Source organism: Corapipo altera, unplaced genomic scaffold (assembly GCF_003945725.1).
Source record: "Corapipo altera isolate COAL_440 unplaced genomic scaffold, ASM394572v1 22b, whole genome shotgun sequence".
Lineage (NCBI taxonomy): Eukaryota > Metazoa > Chordata > Aves > Passeriformes > Pipridae > Corapipo > Corapipo altera.
In genome coordinates this window covers 2,899,193-2,919,953 of record NW_020884876.1, presented here as the reverse complement: position 1 = coordinate 2,919,953, position 20,761 = coordinate 2,899,193, and the positions used below count along the sequence as shown (strand labels likewise).

The following is a 20,761-nucleotide window of genomic DNA, read 5'->3' as shown; positions in this document are numbered from 1 at the left end:
CCATATTAACTGTAATTTTAGTTCTTCAGGGAAGTTACTTGATGATTGTATTCCCACTACTACTCTATAACTACTATTCCTGTGCATATAGGTATAGATATGTAGCATTTTTCTTAATGCATGTTAAGTTACAAGCAAACCACATTAGGTAAATATTGGGCCATTTGTCTTGTGATATTACTGCCATTTTCCTCTATGCTTATATTGTTTTCTGTGTTGCCCTCTTCTCCTCTGTCTTCCTTCAGTTTCCAACTCAGCGCACAATGGTTTTGAAGGAACTATTCAGAGATCACACCGGCCTTCATATGAAGAGAAAGTTTGCTTTGTAGCCACAGTGAGACTAGCTACACCTCAGTTTATCAAGGTATGTACAAATGAAATCACCTTTATATAATTTTTTAATGGACTTTAGATGGAAAAACTTCAGAGAGAATGCACACGACATTTAAAATATTAATGAAAATCATAAGGAATTTTATTATATGAAACTGAGAGTGTCTGTTTCTTCAAACAGGCTGTTATGCAAAGTATCAAAAAAAGTTATGGTGAATGCTAATTCTAAGTAGTCATATAAAATAGTAATATGCAGGAAATAAATTTGGAAGAAGTCCACAGGAATTGTTTAAGATTAACTTAAAATGAAAGATTACATCGAGATCCCACTTTCACTGGAGAAATTATTAATTTTAGTTGAAACTTGGACATGAATTTTGTGTTGCTGATGGTCTTGCTGCAGTTTGACACAGAAGTAAATCTGGGAGGGCTTAATGAAAGCTTGCATTACTTGTCAGTAAAGAAGAGTTGGGTATGAGGTAGTAGAAGTCCTTCGTTTTGTTTCAATGCAGTTATTCAGTAACTCAGTTGTTAGAACATTTTGTTTAACTGCTAATGTACAATGTGAAGGTGTCTTTCCGAGTTTAGAATTGGATGTATATGAAATTTGTAGATCACTAATTATTATCTTCTTCCTTAACAAAATCAGTAAAAATAAATACTCATGATACAGTACAGTATAGCCTATGATTGTGATTCAGATTACATGTTTTATGCAAATATATGATTCAAGCTACAGAATAGTCTACTATCTAACATTTGTTCTTGGAATTCAGTAGTAAAGTAATGCCATGAAATGTATGTGACCCATTGTTGGGCCCAGCTGTTTTCTGTAATACAAGAACTCTGAACACTTAAAGATTCTGCCTCTAAGTTTAGAACACTGATGTCTTAAGTTGAAGACTGTTTGTGGTAGCTTCTAAAGACATACTTTGCACTTCAAAAGTATAGTAGGAGCCTATGGAGAAATCATATATAAACTTCTTCAGGTCTGTCAGGCTGAATAGGAATTGTGTTTCTCCAGATACTATGCCAGAGAAAGTTTGTTGTTTATTTTTCCTGAAGCTGTGGAAATCTTTCATCTAACACTTTCCTTTCCATGCAGGTCTAAATAGTGTTCTTCCGTTACGCCTACAGTTGGTAGAGATGTTAAATATGGGATTTTTGCTTCACAAAATACTCGGGGGGAAAAAAGACCAACCGACATTTGCAAATACTTTTATCTTTTAAAGTCTGATGGTTTATAGTAAAACTTCTATGTTGCCTACTTTGGAAAGTTGAGGAACATCCATTTATGATCTTCAGATCTCTCAGTCTCCTGTGGGCTGAAGCCTTACAGATTATACTCTGGCCAGAGTTTCATTCCTGTGCCTGAACCTCTGAGCCCTTAGTGCCCAAGGAAGTTTTCAACGCTGTTCATCTGGGAAATCTTCTTGTGAAGAAGACTAATGTTAGAGTGAAGCCTTAATCTGACAATACCTATTTATACTCTTCTAATACCTTCTGTTTTTATTGTTGCTAGAGTGTTGACTACACTCTAGCAAATAAGTGTATGTCAGGAACTTTAACATCCCAGTAACTTCATGCATGATGCAGCCAGTAATGAGATGTGTATTTTAGTAGTTGTTTGCCTTATTTAAGGTAGAACCTTTCTGTCATCTGTCAGTTATTCTCTTTATTTTGGATGGTATATGGTTCTGGATTATTTTTTTTCCCTAGAATATAATTTCTCAAGGATATACAGTGCTTTTTTCGCCTTTAAAGTTCACATTTTTAGGTTATGCATATGACCTCATCACTTTTGTAACAAATTATGCCACAAATTTTGCTCCCCAGTGAAGGCGTTTGGTTCTATACATTCTTTAAAACATTGAGGCAGGATCAGTAATCCTGCCTATCAATAAGGCAGGATTAATCCAGGCAAAAGGATTCCTTCTATTAGAATACTTTTTGTTACAAATGAAAATCCTTTCTTCACTAGATGCCTTGTTGACAACTTCAACAAGATGTCTTGTTGAACAAACTGGCTTCTGCCCAGTGGCATTTTACAGTGCAAATCATGAATATAAATGCAGAGTAATTGGATACTAACCTGCTGCCAGTTCCTCCCTAACAATGATGTTTTTACTGTGATTTTACTGCTTGCACTTCAGTGATTTTTGCTTTTCTTTTGACTTGTGCCAAAATCATTACATTAAAAGAAACAACAAATCAAAATTATATCTCAAGGTTATACTCTTGTTCTGTCATTTCTCTTGCTTTACTGTGAGTGGTGCTTTATTAAATGCCGTAATTTTAGGAAGGTAGGTGAGCTTTGGGTTTTAGAGGTAGTTTCAGGTTTGAAAGTTAAGTCTTGCTAACTGGAATTCACATCAAGAGTCATAAATTTGTGCCCAGAGTGGTTTTGTTCATTCCCTCCATCTAATTCATCCATCACTTCATCACTTTCTAAGTCACTGTGTTTAAGATTTTAAAGTGATGAAGGTGAAGAAAAACATTGCCTGGATACATTCACTTGTTCCTTTCACAGAAAGAAAACTTAGAAATAGCTGTTTAAAAAACTGCAAAATATCCCCTTAAACTCTTTGCATTATAACCTGAAAGATGAAGAGCAAGGTGGTCTCTTTGCAGAAACAACAGTTAGTCTTCTACTGTATTTTTCCTCAGGAGTGCTTTCGTCATAGATGTTTGCAGAGCAGCAGTGTGCTCATCTGCTCACACCTGTCGTGAATATTATGTCAGTTCAGCAGCAGCTTCCATATTGCACTTTTTGGAAGAGTCTTGTAGTATCTGATCATCAGTAGATTCTAATGTGTTCCTGTAACTGGGAATACCATTTCAAGCTCCTACAAATGACAAATGTGTGCATGTATCCAAAAAAAAAAAAGATTTACTGATCTTTGATTTTACTGTAACCTCTTTGCGGGCTGTATTTGTATGTATGCATGTATTCCATCGTCCATCTTCCTTTTCGGAAGGCAGTACTAGAGGAGTTTGCAAAAGAATTGACTGCCTTGGGATATATGGTTTTGTTACTGTCTCTGCATGAGGCACAGTACTTGGTGGGGCATCTTTACCTCCTAGAAGAGGACAGTAGAAATAGAGTGACATGCATTTGTACGTTTGAGTGGAATACATTTAGAACAACGTGCAGAATACCTTGAGGTTTTGTTGTAACAGTGGCAGCACAATCATTCTCTTACTTGTTATGAGTTCTAAACATAAGAATAGCGTGTTACTTATAGTATGTGTCTGTGTCCTCAGAGATTTAGAGTACTCTGTATTCACTAAAAAGGGAAGAATCCTGTTCCTAAACTCAGAATAATGTGAGCATTTTACTAATGTTTTTATCCATTTTAAACATAGACTGTAATCAGAGTGTCTGATGGGAGTGTTTCATCTCTTCTTTAACCTGTTACAATTTGAAACTGTAACTGCAGGAACTGTTGATTTCTGCTTGTACTACTATGTAGATACTGAACTTGAGTTTAATCTCATGCCATGGTTAGTCCATTTAAATCAACCAAGTGTCAGCCTGGCACAACTGAGATTAGATTCTGTCTCAGTACTGTGCATCTAAACAAGCAAAAACAATGAAGCTGTTTAAAATAATATAACTAATGTTATCTACTAACTTTAGGTACATCTGAATTTTCAAACAGCTTATGAATTAGAATAGAGCAGTTTTGAGAGAGATTTTTATTTTTTTACTTTTTAGGAAATGTGCACTGTTGAAGAACCCAACGAAGAGTTCACATCTAGACATAGCTTAGAATGGAAGTTCCTATTCTTGGATCACAGGTGCAATTCCTTCTATGTTTAGCAGCAATAGTAGCTGAATCACAGTGATGGCTGTAATATTTAGAGTTCACTAATCAGCATTAACTACTCATAGCTTGTGTTGGGTTTAATTTTTAATTTTTTTCAGAGCACATACTATAAACAAGAAAGCTTATATAATTAAATAATTTTGGTTTGGGTTGGGTTTTTTGTGTGTGCGTGAAAATAAAATGACAATTTTTTTTATTAATTAGGGCACCTCCCATAATAGGTTATCTTCCATTTGAAGTTTTGGGAACATCAGGCTATGATTATTATCATGTGGATGATCTAGATAATCTGGCAAAATGTCACGAGCATTGTAAGTACAACTAAATCACTAAAATGAGCAAGTTTGTTAAATTGTACAACTGTTCTGGTGAAAATCTGTGATATATTTGAGTGGTCTTTTCTCCCATTCAGTTGATGTTATTGTACAGCTGATCTTTATCGATATTTTGTCTTGTCATTTCAGGGTTTCATTGTGGTAAATTGGAGTGCACAGCTCTATGACTAATACTTCTTCAGTTCTACCAGTAGTATTTAAAAGGCTCTATAATGTTTAATAAGTGCAAAAATTGTTTAAACATGAAATAGCATAAGCTTTTTGCTCAGCTATGTTTTTCTTCATAAAGCTGTATTTAAATTCTTTGCACATAAATTTTTCACAATATATAAAAAGCCCCACAAAAATGGAAGTTTGAATTCTGCAGTTCTTTGAAAAATGCAGCTTACATTTTTTTTTGGTAGAAAATTTTAAACTAGTTCTTAGTCATTGTGATTATACTGAATTTAGACATGGTTTTGGGCCAGATGAACCTGAGAAGTAATGTTTTCTTTTTACGTAGTTGGAATATTTACAACCTGGAAAGACAGTGACCTTTATTCTTCATTTTTATAGTAATGCAATATGGGAAAGGGAAGTCATGTTACTACAGATTCCTTACAAAGGGACAACAGTGGATTTGGCTGCAAACACATTACTATATCACGTATCACCAGTGGAATTCCAGGCCAGAGTTTATTGTCTGTACGCACACTGTTGTAAGGTAGGTTATTTTAAAAAAAATCTATATTAGAGAAATTCTACTGGCATACAAGCTGTATTGCTGGTATTTTTGGAGGTAGAGAAATCATAGCACTTTAAAGAACCATTGGAAAATTTCCTGAGATATAAGCAAGGTGGATTTGTGGTTTGTTTTTTGAGGTATATTTTTTAAACCATCCAACAACATAGTAGTCATGCTTGGTTTGTTCTTCTAGTTACGCAGAAGTTAGAGCAGAAAGACGACGAGAACTTGGTATTGAAGAGTCTCTTCCAGAGATAACAGCTGATAAAGTGAGTGTTTTATATAATTTTATTTTACTTCATTCATACAAAAAATAGTAACTAAACAAATATACAGCAGCAAAAAGTGTTCTGTCCCATTTGTCCCCAAATATAGTAATTATTTGATCTCTAAATAATATGACTATTTAAAATGATTAAAGACTTCTAGAAAGAGTGTTTGTTTACTCTGTCTGTAACACTTACCTTCCTCTTTTCAGGAGTTAATGTGCATGTAGTTATAACATGGCAGCACCCATGGGTTCTTATTAAGATCTGATTTCTGTAGGGTTAGATTAGTAAGTAAATGTTCTCCCTCACTGGAAGTACCCATAATCTGAAAAACTGAGGTCAACATACAAAGATGGGTTAAAGGAATTCACAAGAGGAAAGCAGGAACTGTTCCATTGTGTGACTCTGTCCCAGTTCTTAGAAGTATACAAAATTCATTTTGAATTAATGTCCTTGGAAGCTCAGTGAACCTTAGATAAGCCATCTTGTGCAGATGCTCTGTCATGTTTTACTCTGACAGTTCAGAAATGTTTTCCCTTGGCAGTTTAGCAAGTTTCATATGTTGGTACTCCTTCCAGTGGAACAAACTCATCCTTTCTCAAAAGAATAAGCAGTTCACTCATAACACTGTTGTTCAGAGTGAACTGAGTTGCTAGAGAAGGAGGACAGCTCAGTAGTTAGTTTGTGGCCTATGTCTGCTTCTATTTAGGTTTCTCGGCTTATATGGCTTTGGTTTCTAAGGATAAAAGCCACAAATGGAAAGTAAGCTTACAGCCATCAAACAGGCCACTACTTCTGCATGGTCACCTGTGTAAGGGGGTTGACTCAAACAGCATGGTCTTAGATATTTTCCAGCAAAATATGTATTGTATGCCAAATCAGATAAATAATTGTTGTTTGTGTGTGTCTCTTCAGAGTCAGGACTCTGGGTCTGACAATCACATAAACACAGTGAGTCTCAAAGAAGCACTGGAAAGGTTTGACACCAGCCCCACACCTTCTGCTTCTTCCAGGAGTTCAAGAAAATCTTCACATACTGCAGTATCGGATCATTCATGTAAGCACCAACTGTTGAAAATAGAATTGCCTTCCTAGTGAAGGCTTTCTCTACTCAATGTAGTTAAATAAATAACTAGCAGTTAATAATCATTTTATGAGAAGTGTGCAAGTGAAAATGTCCTTTTTGATGGTTCAGAGATCTGCAGACTACTCTGAAAAAGACTTCTACATCTAGAAGTACCATATCAGACACTAGAACACCCTATTCCAGTCCTTCAGATTGCACTACTGTTGGATAGTCAGGGTAAAAAAAGAGGCCAAGCCTTAAGGTTGTTTTTTTTTTTTAATTATTCATGAAATATGTAATTTGATTATTGCGTTACAGAATTGAGATTACTATAAACATGTCTCTTTCTATTCTAATTCTCAACATTGTCAGCAACACCAACTAAAATGACAGTGGACACTAGCACTCCTCCAAGGCAAAGCTTATCTGGTCATGAAAAGACTGCACAAAGAAGATCATCTCTGAGCAGTCAGGTAACTTCAGAGGAAAATTTTGTACTTAAACAGTGGAGTTCACCTTTAAAAGCTGTTATTAAATCCATATAACCTTGATTTTATTTCTTCTGAAAGCATGTATTTTAAACTGTAAGAGTTTCACTTGGAATATGTGACTCTCTGGATTGCATTATCAATATGCAACTTTGGTATACTAGATTTAAGGGAGTACAATAATTAAGCATAAATGTATGTAGGTTTTGGCATTTGTGTTTGCAAGATTGTGTATGAATCTTTGCTTTCACTCACACATAACCACTTTCTATATAATTCTGCGCTTTTAATATACATACACACACACACACACATATATATAAAATTTCCAACATAGTGCTGTGTGTGTCCCTATAGAAAATTCATACAAACTTATGACTCTTAAGAATATTAGTACTTTCATATACTTTCTGAAATCTTGGTAGTGTGAAAAAATGTCATACTTAATGTACTTGGTGCTTGTTTTCACGTTAAACTAATACATTCACTTCAAAAATAGAATGCTTATTAAAACATGTGTTTGTTAATGTAAGAATAAGTCAAAGATGTCAACTTCCAAACATGTTGAAGAAGTTTCTCCCTCTCTGCAATTAAGACTTTGAAAACATTTGTAATTGTAATTTCTGTTTTGTGCCTATGGCTTTTATATACTTCTAGCAGTGGAAACATTATATATATATTTTTTTATATATATATATATATATATGTATATATATAAAATTTAGATAATCAGTTGCCCTTGTTTTCTTAATTCTCTAATAATTAAGGTCAGATATTTCAGGAAAAAAATTACTAGTTTTTATGAGATGTTCATGTGGTGCTGTTTTGGATTTGACACTTCATATAAAGAAATACTTCGTGTCAAGAATGAAGTTCATTCTCTTATGATTATGGAATAATTTTTTTAATCCTAGTCTTTAAGCTCACAGTCTCTTGGACAACCAGTAGCACAGCCAGTGATATCTCAGCCTGCAACTTTACAGCTCCAGTCTGGCATGACCCAGGTATGGATTAACTTAGTTTATTGTTTATTATTTTTTAAATAGTCTTGTTTTCCTAAAGAACAGTATTCTCCTGGAGAAACTGGCTGCCTGTGGCTTGAATGCATGCACTGTTCAGTGGGTAAAAAATGGGCTGGGTGGCCAGGCCCAGAGAGTGGTGACGAATGGAGTTAAATCCAGCTGGCAGCCGGTCACCAGTGCTGAGGGCAAGAAGTCTCTGCAGAGGGATCTGGACAGGCTGGATCGATAGGCCAATTGTACGAGGTTCAACAAGGCCAAGTTCTGGGCCCTGCACTTGGATCACAGCAACTCCATGCAGTGCTACAGGCTTCCAGAAGAGTGACTGGAAAGCTGCCCAGCAGAAAAGGACCTGGAGGTGCTGGCTGACAGCAGCTGAACATGAGCCAGCAGTGTGCCCAAGTGGACAAGAAGGCCAATGATATCCTGGCTTGTATGAGAAATAGTGTGGCCAGCAGGACCAGGGCAGTGATCATCCCCCTGTACTAAGCACTGGTGAGGCTGTACCCTGAGTGCTGTGTTCAGTTCTGGGCCCCTCACTGCAAGAAAGACATTGAGGTGCTGGAGCATGTAATTTTTGCTCAGCTTTTAATTTATTCATTGCACTACAGCCTGTGTTTCAGTTTTCAGCACAATTAGGAGCTATGCAACATCTAAAGGACCAGCTAGAGCAAAGAACACGCATGATAGAGGCAAATATTCATCGGCAGCAGGAAGAGTTGCGTAAGATTCAAGAGCAGCTTCAAATAGTTCATGGTCAAGGACTCCAGGTGAGTTAGTCTAATGCTTGCTTACATGTTTCATCTGTAGAGAATTTAGGCATCTGAAATGAGACTTGGGCACTTAATTCCACAATGTGATCCTCCATATCTCCTGTCAGCTGCCATCGGGCCTAATATGCCTAAAATGCATGGTATCTGAAGCTACTGTTCCAGAGGTACCAGACTTTTTACTTCTAATATATCTGGAAGTGCCCCAGTATATCTTTTCACTGTTAAGCATCTCAAGCCTAGCTTATGCCTTAACCTAAAGGTAAAAGGGTGCAGTAGTTGTTAATTCTTGCAGAATTTTGAAGCCATTAGAATATTAACAAAAAATTTGCAAGATAAGCATCTATTTCCTCTTTTAGCTTGAGGGTGTCAAATTCATGCCTTTTGTCTCTTAAATTGTCCTAACTATCAGGCTGAATGGTTCTACTTTGCATGGTAAACTTAAAGTAGTTACTGAGCCAGAAAAACAAGAAGTCTAGAGGATTCATTACTTAATCTAGCAGCTGGCTGCCTGATTTCCGATTTATTTATTTTTTTAACCAGTATGTATTTTTCTTATTTTGTCATTCTCTTTTCAGCAGCTATGTTTGGAAGAAAAGAATGACCCAATTAGGTTTTTCTAGTTGAAAGAAAACCCAAACCAAAAAATGATCACCCCAAACTAAGACACATTTTAAGGAAATAATCTAAATAATTTCAGTGTGGATTATGATTTAAGAGTAGAAAAAAATACTTCCTGGAAGTACTGAATATGTTGCTTAAATTCTATTGGAAGAGTAGGAGTTTCTGGCATGTGTCATTTTCAGTGTTCTCTGATGTCTAGCATAAGTGTGCCAGCAGCAAACTGCCTTACTGATGTCTCAGAAGGACAGATGCACAGCTGTCTTCCCGTGCAGTGTGGAGGGACCTTGTTCAGGAATGTGGAAACTAGAGAAAATACTTAAGTCGTATGCATTGTCTTGTTGTAGTCTTGGGCCTAACCTTTTATAAAGAAACAAATATTTTTGTGCTGAATTCTGTTTATTACAACTACGTTGGAAAGTTCAGTATAGTCATTATGATTCCCTGATTGTCCAGAAGATTATGTTCTTGGTGCTATGCCTGGATCTGTTGATTCGGAGATTTTCTTTATTTGAATTAGTGTCATAGCTGAAGGTCCTACAAATAGAAATGTAATCTCAAATATGTTTTGTCTTTAGATAGTTGTAGAATACATTACCAGTTAGTCTCTAAATAGTACTTTTTCTTGAAGAACAAATATCGAACCTTAATGCTAGAAATCAGGATTCTGAGTCTTATCATTTAGAGCAGAGTCTCTGAATACTGACCCTATAACTTGTGGAATTTTTTAAGATGTTCTTGCAGCAGTCAGCTTCTGGACTCAACTTTGGTTCTGTGCAGCTTCCTTCTGGAAATTCTTCAACTGTTCAGCAGCTTACGCCAATAAACATGCAAGGTCAAGTTGTTCAGACTAATCAGACTCAAAGTGGGATGAACACAGGCCATATAAGTACTCCACACATGATACAGCAGCAGCCTTTGCAGAGTACTGCAACACAGGTAAAATTCCCATTATTGATTTTGCTGGATAGAGTATATGCTCAAACCACAGCTGAAACACAACCCTGACATTCCCCTCTCAGATTTCTTTTGAACAATGTCCATTGAGTCATTGATTTCTTTATGTTCTAAGCTTTGCAATTGAAATGTATTTATGTTCTTGATAATGCAATTTCAGATCTTGTTTTTATTTCAAGACTTAGGCATGTAAATAATTGATAACAAGTAGCTTTTTGGAAAGACCAGTATCAAGGAAACTTTTAGCTTGCCTTCTTTTGAATGTCTATGAATTTTTTTGTGACAGAACACATAACATGAGATTTGTGAATTTAAAACCCAGTGTTGTGACCGAAAATAACTAGAAAAGCATAGGAACAGGACTAGTGTATGTTGGTGCTTCTGGAGTTGCATGTTCTACTTTTCAGCACTTTCCATCAGATCAGATGTAATATAATAGCCTTTTTCTTCTGTGAGTTCATTCAGTTTTTTTCAATTCCATGTAAACTTTTGAAATTGCAGTATCTTGTAGTGAGTTCTACAGCTTTACTTTTTATGAAATGTGGTTGTTTGCTTTTTTAAATATGTCACCCATTTCATATCCTGGGAAACATATTGAGCAGCTCATGACTTTTCATCTTCTCAGTCAGAGGTATCCCCATAGAAGCCTGTTCCTCATGCTGAACACTTGTAATGGGTTTGACCATTATGTGTATGGAGGCTCCTTATACATTTGATCTCTGTGGTTGCCTTCCTCTGGACCCTTATCCACATTCCATACTTTCTTTTTGAGATTTGTAAGGAGGCAGACTAGCAGTGGACAGTATTACAGTCTCAACAGTAAGCTAATTCCAGACGTTTGAAGTAAGAAATTGATTGACATGATGTGCACATTTTAATTTTAAGTTGGGCACAGAGATGATAAAAGAGTGAAAAGATCATCTTGATGGTCCTATGCAGGGCCAGGAGTTGGACTTGGTGATCCTTGTGGGTCCCTTCCAACTCAGCATATTCTGTGATTCTGTGAATAAAGAGTATGCAAGTACCTGAAAAATCTAGGAAAACAAAAAAAACAACTTGACCAGGAGAACAGGTTAATGTAAGAGACTCAGATGGTCCAGTCCCACCTCCAAATCCTCAGTTAGAGGATACCTGTGTACTTTAAATTAAGAATTAATTTGAATAGAAAAAAACACTGGCAGTTGTGAAGTATGGCCAATGACAATGAGGAGGACAGCTGTAGTACCTGGCTATTTTCAACTTACTATCCCAAAATTTCTTTCCAGCATAGTCAACAAAACGTACTTAGTGGACACAATCAACAGTCTTCTGTTGCCAGTCAGTCACAGAACACAGTCTCAGCACCTTTGTATAACACTATGGTGATTTCTCAGCCAACAACGGGAAATGTGGTCCAGGTTCCTTCTAGCTTACCACAGAACAACCAGAACGCTGCTGCAGTAGCCACTTTTACACAGGACAGACAAATCAGGTAAATCTTCAAGAGCAAATATTCAAGATGACTTGGCATCATGGTATGCTTATGTAACTGTATCATATACAAAAGGAACTAAAGTAGCATTAAAAAATAATGTGATTTGTATTTTAACTATATAGATACAACTCTGAAACTAAACTTTGCCCAAAATAATATTTGCAGCTTATCAAAATCCATGTTGTTACAGCAAAGTATGACTTTGAGAAATCTGCCTTTCTCAAGTGTGTGTGATGCTTCATATATTTTTTCCCCTAAAAGGACTCCAAATGTCTTTTTCTATTAACAGATTTTCTCAAGGTCAGCAACTTGTAACAAAACTTGTCACAGCCCCAGTGGCATGTGGAGCAGTAATGGTACCAAGTACTATGTTTATGGGACAGGTGGTGACAGCTTATCCCACTTTTGCTGCTCAACAGCAGCAGACACAGACTTTGTCAATAACACAACAACAACAGCAGCAGCAGCAGCAGCAAAGTCAGCAAGACCATCAGCAGCAGCTCACCACAGTTCAACAACCAGCTCAGTCACAGCTGACCCAGCACCCCCAGCAGTTCCTACAGGTAATGAATGCAGAGTTCCCTACAAATTTTTCCAAATCATGACACTTTCAGCATTGCTAGGTTATCCTAGAGGTGCTTTACCTGAAAACAGAGCACTTAAAATAAGTTTATTCTGTAGCTGTTCTCTAAGATCTTGTTACTTAAAGAAGAAGTGGTCTTTCCTGCAGTTTCAACTCCATATGTTGTCTATGTTATATTTTTTCCCCTTTGAGTTGCTGCTCTTAATTGAGCATGGGATGAAAAAACAGGTGTTTCTCTTTAAAACAACTTGCATTTTCTTTGCATTCACATATTGATGCAATAAGGTATGAGAGATGATGGTCTGGAAAGCAGCACACAGCCCAAAGCAAGACATGTCCCAGTAACACGAGGCATGAACATCTGTCGAGGCTACAGGGGAGGCTGAGCAGCAAGGAACCTTCTAAGCAAGAGAGTAGAGGAGAACCATGTTTTAGTGGAGAAAGAAGAGAGATTGGATCAAAAGAGAAGGAAGGCAAAACCCAAAGTCTAGAAATAGGAAATGCTGAAAAAAAAAGGAACAGAAGGTAGAAGGAATTGATGGGGAAGTCTGCTGCCATTTGTTGATTCCAATTGATTGCTGGCAAATAGCTCACCCAGTAGCTGGTGTTGGTGGGGGAGATGTAGTGGTGGCTAAAGCACTAGAGGAGAAGTGCCTCCAAGAAGACATGTCTGGATCCCTTTCCCATCCGCGGCGTGGGGCTGGCCCAGTTCTAGTTCCGTCTCCATCTGAAGAACCATTGCGACGCCTTGAGGGATGGGGAAAGGGAAACTCCAGGGGTATCTCAGGGTTTTTTCAGGCCCTGAGCCTGGAGGGGAGAGGTGCTCCCCCCTCCCCCCCCACATGTGGCTCCATGGCCGGCAGGGAGACAGGTCACAGGACACCGGGCGTGGAGAGGAGGCAAGAGAGCGTTTATTGTGGGGGATGTTACATTTATAGGGTTTAGGAGGATTCACAGAGTAACCAATTAGAAGTCTCAAGGGGCCTACAGGAACACCCAATCACAGGAAGAGGTTAACAAAGGCCAATGGGAGACACCTCAGGACACCTTCCCAGGACATTCCTGCATGGATAACAAAGGGGGTTGTGGGAAGAAGAAGCATGTGTTTGCAAAGACACCACCAAAAGCCATTTTAAGACATGTTTAAACCACAGTTTTCCCATATAATGCAGGTTTAATGCTACAGACATGGGTTCAAAAATCTTAATTTTGCTTCTGATGTTGCCTTCTCCAAAGAAAGGTAAAGTCCATGTAAATGTAGCTTGTACACCTTAAGATTCTTGTAACTGCTCTGGAAAGGTCAAATTATTTGTGGGGTTTTTTGGGTTTTTTTACTCTTTAAGAGTATATGTAATTAAAAAATCTTACTTTTGCAAGTATTCCTTACTATGTGTGGTCTCCCATTTGCACTAAATTTGGGATCCTGTGCATAGGTGGAATAGATACAAGTGCAGTACGTAATTGGAGGCTTAACCTACATTTATATGCACAAGGAATGGATACATTCTGATTAGGACTGAGTACAATTTCCTTTCACTAGGTCACTGACAGAAAATATTGACTTGTTGAAAAAAGTTTTTCATGGGAACATACCAATTTCAGTCATGCATCAGGCAAATGCTTTTCAGCTGCAAGCTGACTCTCAACAAGAGATCTGAAGCATACGTAGTGATTTCAGCTTCAGCACTCACTCGTTTATGTAGAGGGAGACTCAAACCGAATCAAACCAGAGTGCAGATTGCAATGTGTTCTCTGACAAATCAGATAAATTCAAAAGTTTGCACAACTTTGACTTAATTCTGGCGAAACAGATTTGTGAAAAAAGATCTCCAAAGGTCTGTTCCTACCCTAGAAATTCTTTCTAGGCGAAAGTTTAGTATTTTTAATACAAACTATTAAAGTGCTAGAATTTGAAGTGAAGCAAATGCTTCTGCTCACTGCGGCTTCTTACAGTCTGATTCTGTAGGTGGAGCAGTTGATGTAGTTTAGCTTCTGCTGCAGAATGTTTCAGGATTGAGATGTCATAGAGCATTTGTACCCCTCCTTCATTACTTTTCTTCAGTAAATCATTTTTTTGTTGTAAAAAGAGTAATAGTAACACTACGTACCATTTTCAGTAGTAATAAATCTCCTTCAAAGGGGATGTTTGGGTCTGCAAATGTGGCATTTTTTTTTTGACTGTGTATTTTGTCTGTGGGGAATAAATGTGATCTCTGCTAAGTCATGCACCATTTTTTCATTTGACTGCAAGGAGATATCTATTCAGATAGATTCCTTAAGCCCTGCTATGCTCTTGTGGTTTGAAATGGAGACATTGCCACACATTCCTACCCATCATCACAGGAAATTACAATGACCGCTTACAGCTGCTTTATTAATTGGTCAGATGCTCTGATTAAATTTATCAGTATGAACTAATCTTTGCATTGTTTGCTCACCTTAACTGACCAAATCTGAAGTTTATTTTGATCGAACACTTACAAAAAGTTAAAAAGCAGCTAGACCTGTATTTCTCTGTGTGACAGGAAAAATAATCTTTTTCTATTTCCATGTTTTAGACATCCAGGTTACTTCATGGAAATCAGTCAGCTCAGCTTATCCTCTCTGCTGCTTTCCCACTACAACAAAGCACTTTCACTCAGTCCCACCACCAGCAGCATCAGTCTCAACAGCAGCAACTGTCACGACACAGAACTGACAAGATGACTGACCCTTCTAAAGTCCAGCCACAGTAGTGTGGAGCTCTGCCTCTTTTTGAAGCAAACTGCCAGGAGGGGCTGCTCCCCAAACAGTTGCACTGAAGCTACAGACGTAGCAGTTCGAAGGCTTTCTATCACCTAATTGAGATCTACTTCTGACTTCTGGAATCTGTTAAGCCACAAGATAATGATGGGGACATGGCCAACTTTGAGAGTTGCCCCAGTTTCTGTGTTCTAAAGGATTTGCTGCCATGTTTTAATTTGTCCAGGTGAAATCTCCAAATGTGACTGAAATGAGAGTGATGCTGAAAATATCGGTATTTTTATCAATCCTATACATTTTTAAAGTATTAAAATGGACATGGAGCAATTGTTTGAATTAGCAGAAAAAAATGCCAGGAATATAGTCCAAAAACCATCTAATTTTTTTTCAGATGATTATGGGACAGTAAATATTTTGAAAATGTTGTGTGAAATCCAGTTCTCTGTTGTACAGATGCTGTAAAATATTGTGTATATGTCTGCATAAAAGGAGAAAGAGCAAAATATTTTATATGATGCATGAAAATGTAATCTGTTATTTGTAGGTTTGAATATGTTTCCCTAAATTCTCACACCATACTCAGACTAATGTTTTCCTCTGTTCTACCCTTTTGTTTACAACATGATGCATCATTATTTTCACCCTTAATGTGGGCACAAGTCTCTTGTTTGTGCTTTGTCTGTGATGTCAGGGTTTGTTCGGTGAGGTATAGTGTGTTGGTTAGTTGACTTCTTGAAGTTAAATTATTGATGAAGCTGTTTGAACTGGTGATCATGCATCAGGGTTCAGGACATTCAGATTCATGAATATCATCCATAATTTCATAATGAATTCATAGTTTTATTTGAAAAATAGGAATTTGCACTGCTTTCTTGCAGATGGTTTGGAATTTTATTCCCCAAAGCTATCTTTTGATATAGTTCATAGTTGGAAATATTTATGTAAAAGGTTTAAAAAAAATGACAGTAATTTTCAAGAATGTTTCAGTTATAGGAGTAATTTGCACAAAAATATATTTACATTTAATAACCTTTTGGGCACTTTTTAACCACTTTCTCTGTGGTGAGAATTGTAACTTGTTAAAACATGTTGGAATCTTTTTATTCTCCTTCAAAAATTAGTCAGAACTAATTCAGGGTCATTTTAACAACAACAAAACCCATAGTGCCTTGATTTTAATTCAGGTGATAATGTTGAACATCTTGAATTACAATGTCTTGAATCTGTAACCATTTTCAATTTTGAAGTCTTAGCACATTGTCAACCAAACTTGTGTATCTACTTCATAGATATTTCTGTATTGTGTTTATTTTAACAATGGAGTGAGTTGAGACCATGAATATTTTTGACTGGTACTCCCCCTCAGATAGTAGCCAGAAATAGAGGAGTCTCAAAAATCTCAGACCTTTAAGGTAATACTCTTAAAAATAATTAAAAAAAAAAACCAACAAACTAAAAGTATGGGACTCCTTTTGCAGGAGGAGGAATAATAAGCTGATTTTTTTTTTTTAGTAATTTTTGAAGCATTCAGAGTATGCTTTGGGGGAGATCGTGATTGCATTTAACACTAGCAGGCTGTTGATTTGAGATACCACTGAACTAAGACTTCAGAAGGCAACTTCACTTTATAAAGAAAATAAAAAGTTCCAACAGATACGATGTGCTATTTAACTAAATGTTGGTAGGTTTTTATGGTACTAGTTTGTGGAAACCAGAACTTCAGAGGAAAAGGAATAAATGCTGATAGATCTGATAATTAAAAACAAACAAAAAAAACCAACAGTAAAAGCAGTTAAAATTAGTACTAGCGAGAGAAAGCTGGATTAATCTTGAATACTGAAGAGGAGTTGAATGAATGTAACCAAATGGTGATGGTCCATTTTGTACTGTGGAACAGTTTGATTGTATTACTGGATGAACCAAACCCGCAGGAGGTTATACGAGTTTAGCCAAGCCTTTGATGCCGTTGGTTACGTTTTGGGGCTAGCCTTTGCCTCTGCACGTGTCCCAGCATTAGATCTTTGTTATTCCCCAGTCATAAAGCAAATATTTGGCACCAAAAAGCCAAGCAGTGAACAAGAAAGGAGAGTGTGAGAAACACAGTACCAAAGAGAATCAGATTGCTCTCTGCTCCAAGAAGCCTCCTGCAACCTGGAGCAAGGAACAGATGCCAATACCAAACACAGCAAGAAACACTTCCCCTACTTTAAAGGGATTTCTAGCATTCTCCAGACTGGGATAATTGTCAGAGACCTGTTTCTGTAAAGTTCTAGGTAAAGAAATCCTGCCTTGCTCTGCTATCCCTACCACTCCATTCCACTTGTTTCTATATGAAGCTGCGTTGACTAGAGGTCTGTGCTATCAGTTCTTTACCTGATGAAAAATAGGTTAGATACAAATTTTTTAAACCAATTACAATGAAAATATAGCACTAAAAAAGAAAAGTGGGAGAGCTTTAATAGTACTGTTAGAACTACTGAATAATGGTAAAATAGGTGTACTAAACTATTATACTAAGAATTACAGAAATTAGAGATACCAGCCAGACGGTTAATGATGCAGCTTTTTATATAAAGCTTTGTTTAAACTTCTCTTCCCATTTTCCCCTTCCCAAATACTCTGGTGTGCTGCTATAGGTCTGTTGGTAAAAAGGCTAAACTAGAAGAGAGATTAGATGATATGATAGTGTGGCTGCTGAAAGAGAACTATAAAAATGTATGCTTTGACCAAGAAACTTTTTGTAACCTCAGAGAGAGGTCATTCAATTACAGAACTACCAGCTAGTAGAGAAAGGATAGAAGATGGGGAAATTCAAAGAAACTGGAAAAACATGGCACACATTTGAAAAATTCCTGACACTAATCAGGCAAGCATTTTACGAAAGCAAGCATGAAGAATTTGGTCCAGATTGTGTGCAAGTATGCAGATGTGTTGTTTCACAGGTAGTGACTAAAAAGTGTATATTTATTTAATGGGTCTGCAGCTTTCCCTGTTGCTGAATCAATTGCTGAATTGTCCTTGAATTTTAGTAAGAAGAGGACCAGCCTATTGCCTCTTTCTTAATCAGCCTTTTGCTTCTGCCCAGCTCATTTACTACAGTCATAGATTTATTTTCAACATCCTGATAAGTAGCATGATAATGAATGCTGTGATACTGCAGCAGGTTCTGGAGCGGAAATGTTACAGAACAACTCTGACAGAAGGGAAGGAGTCTGTTAAGGGCAGGATTGTATTTATGAAGAAATGGCCTGGTGATACATAATGGAGTGAAAAAGATGGCGTAGTTGCACAGAGTTTAGGAGACAGACATGGTTTACCTGCAATGGGTGAGGATTTGAAGAAAAGCATCTAGGATAACTTCAGAGAAAAAAAGACTATAGCTATTTTTATATTATATTTAATATATATTATATTTGTATATAAATATGAAAGGATTCTAGTAGGAGCTCTCCATATGCCTTCCACTTCATCTAGAAGGTTTACCTTCTGCACTACAGTTCCAGTGTATCACCACCTTCTGTGGGCATCTTGCCTACTGCCAAACACCAAATTTAGTAACCCATTATCCTTACAAGAAATAGGTTTCATTTCAGCTTTATGTAAAAATGAATAAAGATATATCAGGCAGTTTTTCACAGGAAAAAGAAATTCTCTTAAGACTCAAATATTGCACTTTCTCTTTTTTTTTTTTTTTTGAGTAATTACAAGCACTTTACTGAAAAGACTATTTGAAAAACAGTTTATTTCTTTAGTCAGTGAAACTGTTAAAAATGGGGGGGCATTGAGGAATAATGCATAGAACTGTCAAGAGAGACATTTCTGGAAAATGTTTCTTTAATAGGGTGATCCTTTGAGGCTTAAAGTGCAGGATTTACAAAGGCTTCTAAAGCCAGTTGCCTTTATGTTTTATATGGCCAGGGGAAGGGATTAGAGATGATAGCTTCCTTGAAAGGAGGCTTTTTAAATTGCACAGTTGCCTATGAGTGAGAATCATCTGGAGGCTCATTTGCCTGCTCAATAATTCTAAGTGTCCCTTAGGATTATAATTTGTGAAAATGTTCTGAAGGTTTAAAGTTGTGGCCTTTTTCAGATGTTAAAGTCGATTCAAGAACCATTTATATTTTCAGAGATTTAACCCAGGTATTGTTATGAGTGTTTTAAATGTCACGGCATCGGGAGATGTCAAACATGTCAGATTCATAAGCTTCTCTATTTGAAAAAATTATTAAAATTAGATATACAGTCAGAGGGCTGGAAAATGGTTATTTTGATTAAAAGGGAAAAGAGACTAGTTTTAATAATTAACCTTTTATTTTTTTACTTATCCCTGGTGGAAAAAGTTAAAGAGAATTAAATTAATTTGGATTAAAAAAAGGACATATTTGAACAAATCATAGTAGATGAGACAGCTGTGAGAGAACATTTGAAATTGTCCATGAGACTGGATAGTTGCTTTTTCACTATGATGATTTTTAACACTACATTCCTTGTCTTTTTTTTTTTTTTTTCCTTTTTCTAAGCAGGTGATATTAAGCTCTGCTACACTTCATGCTATGCCATCCGCATGAATTTTGCCAGCATGATATGCTATATTCAAAGAAAGTATACCTAAATAAAAAGGAAGGGGGGGAAACAAAACACTGTGTCTGAAAAAAATACTGTATGGCCTAATACAGAGACCCCAGCTATGACTGAGAGATGCTGCATTAATAGACAATCAATCATGGGTAATTATTTATGAAACACTTTTGGGAATGGTCTTAAAGGTGTAACTGCTTTGAAAGCAGTTGGTGAGTTGTCTTTTTCTAACAAGAAAGGTAAAAAATATTTATTTTCAAATATATCAGATTGAATTTTGAGTTTTTAAGCAGTGTTGATTTCACAGTGTCTTGGGTTTCAGTTTTGTTTTGTATTTTTTTAACTGGCATTAGATTTGTATACGTAAAAGAAACAGAAAAACCCTAGTGCCGTTCATATTGACGTCAGGAAATGTAGATACAGTTCCCTGGTGTTCATGTGACCATTACTAACTGTCAATTTTTTAACTGAATAAATGTAACTCATTTGAAATTTTGCTTTCTGTAGCTTCTAAGGTTCTAGAAGTTTTTTTTTCCTGAGTTGCTTGATGTCAGTTTTATCCAAGTTTCACAGTGGAGCGCTCTTATACCCTTCCCACGACTGTACCAAAGGCACTCTCTCTCCCCCACTCACAGAACTGACTTGTGAGAAGTTGCTTGATGTCACTTTTATCTTCTGTCCCTTACCCAGACAAATGACTTGTGAGATTTCAGTAAAAATGCATACTGTATTTTTTCCTTGTCTTCTCTCTGTATCTCTTTATAAACTGATGCCCCACTCTAAAGGCTAGAGACCTCTGATTTGTATGTTTACATTACTGCCTTGGAATTTACTCACACAGTACTTGTTTGAACGTGCACAACTTAAAACTACTTTTGTACCTTCATGTGTACAGTCCCTGTTGTTGCTGAAGGATGGAGCAGCACTGCACAGTGTCTGGATAGGCACAGCCCTTCCCTCACTTCATGTCAT

At 36.8% G+C, this 20,761-nt stretch overlaps 1 protein-coding gene across 8 annotated transcripts in view; it reads left to right on the top strand.

Moving 5' to 3' along the window:
- CLOCK (clock circadian regulator) overlaps positions 1-20,580 on the top strand; it is a 64,885-nt gene extending 44,305 nt beyond the window's left edge. For 7 of the 8 annotated variants that reach the window (XM_027636375.1, XM_027636372.1, XM_027636377.1 and 4 more), the window contains 13 exons: positions 246-364; positions 4,052-4,134; positions 4,368-4,474; positions 5,054-5,201; positions 5,416-5,491; positions 6,407-6,548; positions 6,930-7,030; positions 7,960-8,049; positions 8,676-8,834; positions 10,188-10,394; positions 11,678-11,883; positions 12,176-12,449; positions 15,028-20,580. In XM_027636375.1, the coding sequence (XP_027492176.1) occupies positions 246-364; positions 4,052-4,134; positions 4,368-4,474; positions 5,054-5,201; positions 5,416-5,491; positions 6,407-6,548; positions 6,930-7,030; positions 7,960-8,049; positions 8,676-8,834; positions 10,188-10,394; positions 11,678-11,883; positions 12,176-12,449; positions 15,028-15,204 (1,889 nt within the window). In that variant the 3' untranslated portion in view covers positions 15,205-20,580. The remainder of the gene's footprint in view (positions 1-245; positions 365-4,051; positions 4,135-4,367; positions 4,475-5,053; positions 5,202-5,415; positions 5,492-6,406; positions 6,549-6,929; positions 7,031-7,959; positions 8,050-8,675; positions 8,835-10,187; positions 10,395-11,677; positions 11,884-12,175; positions 12,450-15,027) is intronic. The other variant, XM_027636378.1, reaches the window with a different exon arrangement.
- The last annotated feature ends 181 nt before the right edge of the window (positions 20,581-20,761 follow it).